This window comes from Octopus bimaculoides, chromosome 5, assembly GCF_001194135.2.
Source record: "Octopus bimaculoides isolate UCB-OBI-ISO-001 chromosome 5, ASM119413v2, whole genome shotgun sequence".
In the NCBI taxonomy this organism is placed as follows: domain Eukaryota; kingdom Metazoa; phylum Mollusca; class Cephalopoda; order Octopoda; family Octopodidae; genus Octopus; species Octopus bimaculoides.
The window spans coordinates 32,007,481-32,020,264 of NC_068985.1; the positions used below are offsets into that span (position 1 = coordinate 32,007,481).

The window sequence follows — 12,784 nt, forward strand, 5'->3', positions numbered from 1 at the left end:
TTCGTGCGAGTGACACGTAAAAGCACCCACTACACTCTCTGAGTGGTTGGCGTTAGGAAGGGCATCCAGCTGTAGAAACTCTGCCAAATTAGATTGGAGCCTGGTGTTGCCATCCGGTTTCACCAGTCCTCAGTCAAATCGTCCAAGCCATGCTAGCATGGAAGGCAGACGTTAAACGATGATGATGATGATGATGATGATATCATATAGATATGTTAAAATATCATCTTCCAATTAAGTCCAAAAGTCCAACACTAAAGTTTTCACATGACTATGACAGTTCTGTGTTATTGGTTATAATATACACAAGATCACTCTTGGATGAACAATCACTATTGATGATTATAAGTGCTTGTAGATTGTACATAATACCACACCGACCATTACAATAAGTAATTCACTTTTTAAATGTTTATCATAATTACCATATTTGTGCAGTGTAAAATAAAGTGAGGACAAAAAAGGGAGTTTAATTAGAATATTGGATACTTGTTTAGTCATTAAAATGTGATGTGAAGGTAAAACATCAAGATGTATTTTAATGGTCTGTAATTATTATTAGTAGTCTACAAAATCTCCTGCTCTACATTGATCCTTATATTACTCTATCTAATTAATCAATATCAACCCTTTAGCATTCAGATTACTCTATCTAATGTAATGCTTATTTATTCAAAATGTTTTGAATTAATCATGCATTATCTCATTGCTTTGAGATTTTGAGGATGTGATTATTTTGACATTCTATGGTATACATGAGAATCCAGATCTGGCTGGTATAAATATAAAACAGGTGAAATATTTGGCCTGCATATGGCCAGTTTGAATGCTAAAAGGTTAAATCAAGTGATATCTAAGATTATAAATAAAATGAAAATATTCCCTCTTCAGTAGTATGTATTTTGTTAACAAAATGTTTGAGTACATTAACACAGTATAGCAGACAATATTGTTTTCTAAATATATTTCAGTACTTAGCCTATCATGTTCTAGTCTGGTTATTTTGCCAGAAAAATGCTGAAGTAGTGTAAAGAAAAATGTAACTGGAATGTTTAGTAAGATGTATCCAGTTTCATAAACATTGCTGCTCTTCTCAGCTAGACAACAAACTAAACAAAATTAAAGGCCAAGAATATTTTTTTTCGTTTTGTTTTGTAGCAATGTAGTTATGTTCTATGAGTATATCAATCTTTTCCAGTGTATCTATAAAAACAAATGCTTATTGTTACTATAATGTTGTTATTATTGTTGTTCTATGATGTAAAGATCCTTGACATTTCTGATTGCAAGACAATGTGCAAGAGAGAAAAATCAAGACAGTTGGGGGAGAAGTGTGTATGGAAGGATAATGATCCTCTTAAAGAGAATGAAAAGTCATAGAAGTGCTACTGTGAAAAGTTGTTTATTGAAGAGAAAACATAGAAGAAAAAGGGTTTACACCAAGTAAACCCAACAGAGTCCAACCATTCAAGTTGACAGCAAAACAATGGATATAGCAGGAAGGTACTTAGTCCATCAGAAATCACCAGCATGATACTTAAAATATCTGGCCAAGTGTGATATGGACTAATCATCTGCATAATAAATTAGGTTGTACAGGAAGGTGTTATACCCAATGACTGGTGTAATAATATCATCAACTGCTACAAGGATAAAGTTTAACACACTAGAGAGCAGTAATTATTGAAGTAGTACTATTGACTAGGAAGAGAATTAATAGGTACATGAGTGTCTTCATTTTGCGATCTTGCAAGTGAATTTGGTTGGCAGAATCTGTAAGGCGGCGAGCTGGCAGAATCGTTAGTACGGGTTAAATGCTTAGCAGTATTTCATCTGCCGCTACTTTCTGAGTCCAAATTCCGCCGAGGTCGACTTAGCCTTTCATCCTTTCGGGGTCGATAAATTAAGTACCAATTACGCACTGGGGTCGATGTAATCGACTTAATCCCTTTGTCTGTCCTTGTTTGTCCCCTCTATGTTTAGCCCCTTGTGGGTAATAAAGAAACAAGAATCTGTAAGAAGCCCACTATAATACATATATGTATAAGTGTGTGTGTTTGTGAGAGAGATTTTTTTAATGTCTTGACATCATGTGTTAGTTGACTACAAGAATCACTGTCTTACAAGCTGTTAACTACCCCATCCAGGCATAACAAAATGGATGTTAAAATTGTGTGTGTGTGTGTGTGTGTGTGTGTGTGTAAGGATGTCAAGTGGTTAAATAAATATATTAATCTCTTATACCTTCTGACCTTTTGTGGTTCATATATATGTGTGTGTACTGTCAAGTCTACATTATTGACTTCATTTATATCTCTATACTTGCCCTCATTACTAGTCCCTCTAATCACACATCTTTATCATTCATCTATTTATCTCTCATACCCCCATTGTTCTCCTCTTGATCATTCTCCCCACTTCTCAATCTCACAGTTGCTGGTGTGACCAAGGATGGCAGTGGATATCTTGTTTTCTGTACACTGCTTCAAGTGTAACTGGCTCTCTCATCAGCATCTCACCTCCACGTCTCTTTCATTTTACTTTTGCTCTCTTGGCTAACTTAAAACACATACATAAGGGCCCTTACCATGTACCCCATGCACTCTACCTATACTCTGCTCCTGACCATAAATAGTTGATAATCTTTGTTATTTAAGTGACGTAAATAGTTGAGGAAATGTAAGAAGTGGAAGCATAGTGAATAAGGTTACAGATGGATAGTCATAAAACAGTCAACAAAAGATTTATCACATTGTATAAAAAGTAGGCTATATGCTTATAAAACAAGAGGATCTGTAATTATTGGAGAGGTATAAGTTGATATCCTGTTTAGTATGCAGTGTTAACCTAAGAGAAATAAATGCAAAGGAATGACTGAATAAAAAGTACCGTGATTAAAGGAACTCACAGTTGAGATCACACAATGGGAGAATTATTACAGACTTGTCCAATTCATGCTGGATGTTGAAATGGTGATGATATTAGGGACAGTAATAAATGTGGTACAATAATAATGATCACACCACCATTATCATCATCACCACTTCCTTTAATTCTATATTATCTTATCTTGAAATCTGAAACCAAACCTACTGAGGCATCACTGTTTCTTTCCATGTCTACTACTAGAGGTATCTTTCACTCTTAGTACATAACACATTTCCTCTGATCATTTGTAGTGCATTTGTATCTCCTGTCAAACCAGTATAGTCTCTTGCACTCATTGATTGATACCCCTTCTTCTATGCTCAACCTTTCCTGGAAGTTAGTGTTGCACATCCTATCTATCACACTCGACTCCTTTCTCTTCAGAATCTGAAAGACTTTTGTATTCAGAGCCTTATGTCTCACACACATGCAGCATGACACTTCTTCATACAGTGTCTTTTGCATGAAGAGAGAAACTTCTTATTACTAATAAATCTGAGAATTTCTTTGGCCCCTTTCTTACTTAAGCTGCTATACTTTCTCTAGAAATACCCCTAATTGAAATAGGGAACAGAAATTATTGTCTCAAATGACCCATCTGAGAAGTCTATGGACTTCACTTTATAAATGCTACTTTACTTAACTACTCTTGTATATGTAGCACATCTGAAATCCTTGTTCATAACCATTCTCTAGAATTCCCACTGTATCTTTTGTATACTCATTGCTTACACTAATTACATAATACTAGGATCCCACTAACTCTCTCCGAAACATATCAGACTATGTCACTTTCAAATTTCAGTTCTCTCTACCAATTAGAGTTTTGGTTTTTGCCATGTTGACATTTTGGCTTTTCAATTTAAGGCCTTTTTTTTTTTCTTTAATTCTTCAAAATATTTTGCTATGATAACTAGGTCACCAGCAAAAAAAAGTTCACAAAGATATTTATTTTGAATGTAATTTAAAAACCTGAACTGAACACCAGCTTGACCATGAAATTTCCTATAAACACTTCCTTAAACACTAAATTCTTCATGATCTACACTTGACTTTTCCATTACTCACTAGGATACAGAATGTAGGACCTTAAGTAATAACTTGTTCTGTGTTTGTCTCTTTGTGAATATGGATGCACAAATGTGATATTTTCATTCAGAAAACAATATCTTATCCAAACAAAAACACATAACTTCCAACAGTTGTGACTTTGTGAATCAAAAAATATTGAATCTTCAAAATTTGATAATTACTTTACTCTTCTACATCTCTTTGCCTTATAATGGATAGTTTTTGCCAGACATTTGAGCTAACATCTCTGTGCACAAACTGATTAACTAAGTATTTGATTTTTATAACATTTCTGCAACTATTTTGGATGCACCAGTAGCATTCACTGCTTAAATCTAACTAATCACCCTTACTAATCAAGGTAAATCTAATCTCTGTAGTTTCTGTTGGATCTATGGGGAATAGATATTCACTCTCCTTCAACAACTTTTCATGGTAGTAGTTCAAAACTTCTTTTTCTTTGCACTGTCATTAACATCTTGATTCATACAAACATTTTGCCTTGCAATTTAGAATCCTCTCTAGCTTTTCTCTTTACAGAAGGACATTAACTCTCAGTTTTTCCCTAAGTAAACTTGATTCTTGCTTTCTGCCTAGACTCTTGATTATGATTCATATTACTTGTTATTTTCTGCTTCTTTTAAACCTTTCACTTGGCCATCTATCTGTGGCATAAACTTCATATTTTAAAGTGACAAGGTTATTTGACAAAATTCATCAGCATTTTCAAACTTCATTGAAGCAAATGCAGAAGAGAGAATAAGATGAATAGATGGAGAATGTAATGTTAAGACAAAGAGGCTGGATTGCTGGCTTTAATCATCATGAGTTCTTATAGCTAAAGACGAGTGGTGGAGTACTATACAACATTTACTACTGACATATGATTTAATATATCCATTAAGTTGATAAAAAGTTTATAGTTACCAAATACTATTTAGTTTTGTTCTCATTGATAATTAGCAAAGTAAGAAAACCAAAGGAAGCCACAAAAGATCAGTAATTACAAAGAACATGATAGTAGAAAGGAGGTATAAAAGTAATGCCATCTGTTTTAAATGTAGTAGACTGTACGTGAAGTAGGCACTTCTTTCAAAAAAATTTCAATTTTTCAAAATTTTGTTTTTGTTTTCTAATATTTCCTGACAGCTTGTTGAAATTTAGTTGTCAAAAGCTTCTACCTAACTCATCACTTGCTCTATTTTGTTTTACTGAATGTGTGTGTATGTATTCTTGGTTACATATGAATAAATATATTTACAGGCTGAATGAAAGGAAAGTACAACTGAATTAAATTTCCCTTTTAAAATACAACATATGCAATGTTCTATTTTATCAGTACTATGAGTCAGGTCAGATGTTGAGGTATGCATTGTTGCAGTGCATTGCTGCAGTCACTATTTGTTGGTATATTCTTGGGTCCTTCCAGGCAACCCATTGAACAGAGTCCCAGTCAGTCCTCATTTCCATGAGAAACCTCCTCATCTGCTGTGACCATGTGGCTGACCAACATGAGCTGTCAGCCCAGCCAGATCCTCAGTGAAGAGAGCATGGTAAGCAGGGCCTAGCTTGGAAAATCAAGCAACATGGCTAAACTGTTTGAACTGGTGCTCCCAAATCATGCAAATAACAGGATGCATCCCAGTTTTTGAGTAGAGCTATTGGTTGGATACAAAATGGTAACCCATAATTCTGCATAACATCCTGCTACCAAGGGAGTTCAGGCAGCTCCTAAGGGCCCCAGACAATGTCTAAGTTTCACAACTATAGAGTAAGACGGGGAGAACCAGAGACCTAAAGACTCAAACTTTTGTCTTCCTGCACAGTGCCAAACACCCTTGTCCAATGAGTGCACAACTGCACCAGCTCATCCAACCCTTTTCAGGAGTCTAAAGTCCAAACTATGAGTAATTAGTACTAATTAGTACTAAAATGTCAATGTATGTGTGTGTCAATATAGTTAAAATTTATAGAAAAACAAAGATGAAGACAGGTGTAGGAACAACAAGCGTGTTAGTTTGACACTCAGAGAAAATGGAAAAGTCTTTTATGTTTCGAGCCTACGCTCTTTGACAGAAAAGAATAAGAGAAAATAAACAGAGATAGAATGAGAAAAAAATTTGTTGAGTTCAGTGGTCCAACATGGCAAATATATATAATTATCTGCTTATATTTTACAGGTGTTTACTTTTCATCACGTTTTGAAAGTGTGAACTTCGTTGACTTTTGTGGCAAGTATCGTTTGCCCTTGTTACAGTACTTGTGTACTCCAAGATGTACCACATCACAGCCATCAGTGCGAGGTAACAGTGACACAGACACAGATGAAGAAGATGTAGCTAATGGAATCATGAAGAAAGTTCTTTTAGGATAAATATTTACAAATTGTTAATATTTTACCCCTTTGCATTTGATTTAATCTCACTGCCATTGGATGTTCAAAATATTTAAGACATCCTCCCTGCATGTCACAAAAACCATTTCATGAAAATCAAAGTTTATTGAACTGTATTTTTCAAATAATCTATCTTTGATTAAATATCTTATAACTGAAAAAGAAAAAGGGAAAAAAACAACAAAACCTTTTGAATATATAATTTTATCTTGTGTTATTTTATTCTGCAGGCTGGTCCTCTGTCAGATTTGTCTTTAGTTCTGTAATAATACACAGAAAAAAAAAGTTAGTTAACACCATAAAGAGTAAATTTTCTTTCTAAATTTACACATAGCAACAACTAAGAAAATTCAGGGGAAAAAAATCGATATTTCATGTTTTGCCTTTTTATGTCCTGTGAATTTTCAAAAATGTCACAACTAGAAACCATTTTTATCTCAGGTAAAAAATTTTTTTAAATACTAAACATTTAATGATTTACCATTGACTAATTTGAACCTGGTTGCTGGCCTGAGTGTTATGTAGAAAAGCATATCACTTGAACAGCTACATCATTTATAACATATTACTGCTGGTTGTATGTGTCGTTCTCTAATATATATATATATATATATATATATATATCTCGGAGTGGTTAGCATTAGGAATGGCATCCAGCTGTAGAAACTCTGCCAAATCAGATTGGAACCTGGTGTAACCACCTGGTTCACCAGTCCTCAGTCAAATCGTCCAACCCATGCTAGCATGGAAAGAAATGTTGATGATGATGATATATATACATATATAGAGACAGACAGACAGATACTCTACATAAGTAAATATGTTGTTCTAAATTACCTCTAGCTAAATTTATTGAAATAAATAGGAAAGTCAGTTTGTGTTAATACTTCCCAACATGTAAGCGTCTGCAATTTTTGTGTAATGCTGCTGCAACCAAGCTTCATTTTCTTATTCAAGTCTAGTTACCTATAGAGATGAAGTTGTTGAGTCAGCAGTTGCATGACCTGCTAGAAAATAGTAACCAAATTTTCTAATCACACCCTACTATTTTAAGTATACTACACTGAACAATCTAGTCTCTCATATACAACAAAAGTGTGGGATGGTTGCAACTAAAATGCCTTGGATCATAGGTTTGCTCAATCAGGGCTGACTTGGGGTTAAACTACAACTTTAGGAGTTGTGAAAAGCAGACACATACACACAATCATGCAGTTAATATTTAAGAGACCATCTTCAAAAATAATTTTTGCCTTTCATATTTATTTTTCTAAATATATCTTCATATGTCATCAAAATTCAGCGATTTTATTGCATTTGATTTACTGAAGAAAGTGAATACAAATCAACTGAATGAATGCTGTTATTAAAAAGAAAATGATTTGTTTATATAGTAATTTACCTGTTATAACTTGTCTAATTATATTACTTTTAAAAATCCAATAATATTTAATTTTATTTATTTATAAAAAGAAATGAATTTAAATAAAGTATTTACAACAGATTGGAGAGTGTGTTTTAATTTTTTTTTTTTTTTTTTTACATCAATTTCTCAATGCCTTACAACTGGATATCCTTCTTACAGATAATCACTTTGACAGGGAAGTAGTAGTGGTGCTTACTTTTTGCTCATTCAAACTCTAGCAGAGTTTATACCTCAGGGGTATAAATCAATACTCTTGTACTTTACTTTCATAACCTCACATAAAATACTCATGAAATTCAATATAAATTATTAAGCTCCTGTTTTATAACTTTCAAGACAAGCTTCATGTGAGGATTTAGCATTTTCATCAGTTAAAAGAATTGGCTCAAAACAAAGAACACAAATTTTTAAATTTTGTTTCCACAGTTGGGCTTTGAATCAGAGTAGTTTGCGTTATAGTTAAAAACTGAACTGGTCACATCTATCAATAACATACCTGTAAGATTGATGGAAGAAGAATTTTTAAAAATACTATTTGCTAAAATTCTGTGCTTTTAGTAATTAGGGGACTTAAATTCAGTGGTTTTATTTGCCTAACTTAAGCTTTGCTCTCATAAGTAACTTGTATTCAAATCAAATCTGACTTGTAAATGAAACCAATAAAACTATCCTCATAAACAATGAACAAAACGAGTAGTCTCTACATGTAACTTCTAATTCAGTCTCTATATTAAGCATAAAGTCAAGACTGTATCGCAAGTCTAGATTTCATGTTTCAGATAAGACAACTGATACCCACTCATGTTTATAAAACTCTATAACAAAGAAAAAGTGGTCTTTTTTTCTTTATGAATTGTTGGCTCAGTGAAAAGGAGGCAACAGAATTTTCCGTTGATGATATGGTAGTAACAATGTTTTATAATGGCTATAGGCTATATTTTTATCAGGAATAGTATAGTTGATTTAATTACCGAACTTAAGAATATTCATTTTATTGGAGTCAGAAGAATGAAAAGCAAAATCCATCTCGGTGAAATTTGAACTGAAAGTGCTACCATTTGTACCACCTCCCTTCTCTCATAATTTCTAACTTTACTGCACAGACACATCATTTTCGGCACTTGATGCTTTTCTTTTTCCATAAAGGGAAAAATGCCTCACAAGCAACCAAAGAAATATGTGCAGTTTACGGTGATGTTTCTTTATCCAAAAGAACTGTACAAAAGTGGTTCACACGGTTCTGAGCTGGAGATTGTAGCCATATTGATAAAGTGTGATCAGGCAGACCATCCATTACAGATGATGACCAAATCAAGTCATTAATTGAGAATAACCCACATTGCACAACCCGAGAATTGGCAGAAAGCCTCAACCTATCAAAATCCGCTGTTCATGAGCACCTGGTAAAGCTTGGGTACACAAATCGCTACAATGTTTGGGTACCACATGAGTTGAATGAGAAGAACTTTTTGGATCGCATTTCCATCTGTGATTCACTTTATAATAAACGGAATGAAAACACACCTTTTTTAAAGCAAAATGTGACAGGTGATGAGAAATGGATTATCTACTGAAATGTTCAGAGAAAGCGATCCTGGAGTAATCGACATGAGTCACCCTTAGCCACCCCAAAAGCGGGTCTTCATCCTAAAAAAAGTCTTGCATTGTGTCTGGTGGGATTGGAAAGGAATTCTGTACTATGAGCTTCTCCCAAGTAACCAGACAATTCATTCTGAGAAATACTGCACACAACTGGACGAGTTAAAAGCAGCAATTCAAGAGGAACTTCCAGAATTGGCCAACAGGAAGGGTGTTGTTTTTCAACATGATAATGCAAGACCACACGTTTCTTTGGGAACCAGACAAAAATTGCTGCAGCTCAGCTGGGGTGTGTTACACCACCCTCAATATTCACCAGATATTGCATCAAAAGAGAATGACACAACAGAATATGCTTCAACACACGAACTCACATAAAGAATCTTACAAACCAAATCCAAAAACGAAATATATATATATATATATATATATATATACCAGAGGTGACTCCAGGTCATCAATGTCACTCAGGCTCATCACAGATTTCGCATAAGACACTTGAAGAATTTCACGTTTTCCCACTTTATTTCTAGCCCCAAATGATTTATTTTTGATATCTAGCATTATATCTTTCTAAGTTAAGGGTAAAAATAAAGCAATCCTGTAAAAAAAAAACTGATCTTTACACACAGGTGCACAGAATAACAACAATCAAATAATGACAGTGGAGTGCACAACAAACAACAGCGATCTGACAGTCGCCTGTACTCTTGACAAGAGATGCCAGCTAGTCTTTTATATCTACCAGGCTCATTCTTATTAGCCAGCGTTGCTGGGTAATTTTTCATTGAGCCATTAAGTTACAAGGACGTAAAACACACCAGCATCAGTTGTCAAGCGATGTTGGGGAGACAAACATACACACACATAAATATTTACATACACATATATATGACAGGATTCCTTCAGTTTCCGTCTACCAAATCCACTCACTGGGCTTTGGTCTGCCCAAGGTTATAGTAGAAGACACTTGCCCAATGTGCCATGCAGTGGGACTGAACCCAGAACCATGTGGTTGGGAAGCAAGCTTCTTACCACACAGCAATGCCTGTACCTATATATATACCATAAAAACCCATGTAATTTATGCACTTTTTTGCAAAAATAAAAATAAACTTTAGTGGGTGCGTAAATTACATGAGTAGATTGTTGCCAGAATTTTTTTTGAAATTCTTTTTATTGCAAAGACATACAAAACTTAAACATTCGTACCAAAAGTTGACTCATTTAATGTCAGAATAGGTTTTTACAGAAAAAATAATGGCTTAAATATAAAGTTGACTTTTATTTATGCTGGACGGTATAATGCTTACTTTTTCTGTATTGGTTTCCTTAACATTAAAATGCCTTCCGGCAGTTCTATTGCCATGTTCAAATGCATATTAAACATATTTAATTTCTCCTTCCCAATAAATGATTCATAAGTTCTGCCCATGCTAACAATAATGGTAATGACAAATTTTAAAGTTTGCTTGACATTTTATAAGTGTGAAAGGGATTAAAATTTCGATACTCTGTATCAAAAGCTCTGACAAGAACAGGCGGAAAAGAATTCTGTTTACATAATCAGTTTGATTGGTCACCTTCCTCTGTCATCGAAGCTGATGTTTATTGGTAATTAAACTTAATTTGCAACGCCTGTGCATATTTATCAGCTTTGTTTTTGTTAATAATTCTTATCAACAACTTTTCCCATAATCGTGATTTGAGAAGACATACAGCAGTATGCTAAAGATCAGACATAATCTCTTGTGGGCAAGAAATGTAAAATAAAGTTTATTATAAACAGCACAAACACTTTGTAATTTAATAGCTTTCAATGTGATACCTGTTAAACAGAAATTATTTTTATTTAATGAAAATTTAATAAAATCTAATCATAAGTAAGTGAAATTATGCTAAATACAACTAAACAATATCGGCAATTCTGAAAACTTTTGGGTACAAATTTTACATGAGTAGAAGCTTTTTTTAACAAATTTTATCCTGAAAATCACCTGTGTAAATTCCACAGGTGCACAAATTACATGGGTTTTTATGGTATACACACAAGCAAATGTCAAACAATGAGAATGAGTGTTCAACACTGTATTAGTGGATAGATATTCTTTATTTGTGTATTAAGGCTACCATTGGTTTCATGTTAAGAAAGTTATGAATTAAAAAGCAGCACTAGTAACGTAAACATTATTAACTGCTTATACTCACTGTATGTGTTTTGTTTGCCAGTTTGATGCATTATAGTGCTTTGGGGATGACTCTGTCATGTAATCATAATGGCTCACTAGCAAATGGTTCTTACACTATTCGTATACAGTCATAAACCAGTGAGTCATTTCATCCCTGGTTTGACTCAAGTACATAAATATGATAAGCCATAAAAATGACAAAATATCAGTATCCATCACTCCTGGATGGGATTAGAGGTGAGTTGTCTCATCTGTCAATAACTTTCAGGTGTTTTAACACCTAGTGTTATGAGGGAGTCATCCCCAGAGTGTTGTATGGCAGTGAACCAGCAAACAAACAAAATGCATAGATTGACTACTATGTATGTGTGGTTCATAAAGCTTATAACATTAGTGCTGCTTTTAATTTGTAATTGAAGATATAAAGAGAGAAATGTTCTCAAGACAATCTGATGAGGACTATTAGATCCATGGGTGGTGTGAGGTTCAGCCCAATGAACACGGTGGTAGAATAATATTGCAGATAGTACCATGAAAGCTAAGAGATACAGGAATGGATGAAAAGTGATACAGTAGAGAACTATATCAAATAGTTAAATGTCAGATATACTTAGAAGCAGAAAGCAAGTTGTTTACATATGTTCTGCAATGTGAAGATCAGAGGTATGAGGTGTTGCAAATTGCAAGGCAATGTACTAAAGCTGAATCATCATTAAGGAGAAGCATAGATAAATACAAACAATCATATACACACATATACATACACGAAATGTGTTCAGCTATTTCTCCCCATACTATAATATATATTGTCATATAGCATTGTATTTTTTTTTTTTGTCATGACAAAACAAAGGTACTATAGTAGTCAGTTGTGAATATTAGAAGAAAAAAAAAAGAAATTATGATAAATAGACTGTTGATTCTCCAACAATTAGTATTGAATTTCATAGTTTACATGATTAGATTTTATTCCAGTCATATTCTAGAACAATATAAACTGATGACTGAAATGCTGAATACAGATGAATTCAAATTGGCATCAGCAAAAGAATCTGCAACTGAAAGCAACCTCAAATAATACTCTTTACAAATTCATATTTTTGATAAAGGAAAGGGAAGTAGCTATTTACATCACAATTTGGTCATTACATATACGAAGAGGAAACTAAATTACTA

General features: G+C 33.8%; 1 protein-coding gene across 1 annotated transcript in view; it reads left to right on the plus strand.

Annotated features, from left to right (window-relative positions):
- Nucleotides 1-7,898, plus strand: part of LOC106867882 (leucine-rich repeat-containing protein 58) — a 25,603-nt gene extending 17,705 nt beyond the window's left edge. Inside the window, exon 3 of the mRNA XM_014912943.2 lies at nt 6,180-7,898. Coding sequence (XP_014768429.1) covers nt 6,180-6,373 — 194 coding nt within the window. The 3' untranslated portion in view covers nt 6,374-7,898. The remainder of the gene's footprint in view (nt 1-6,179) is intronic.
- The last annotated feature ends 4,886 nt before the right edge of the window (nt 7,899-12,784 follow it).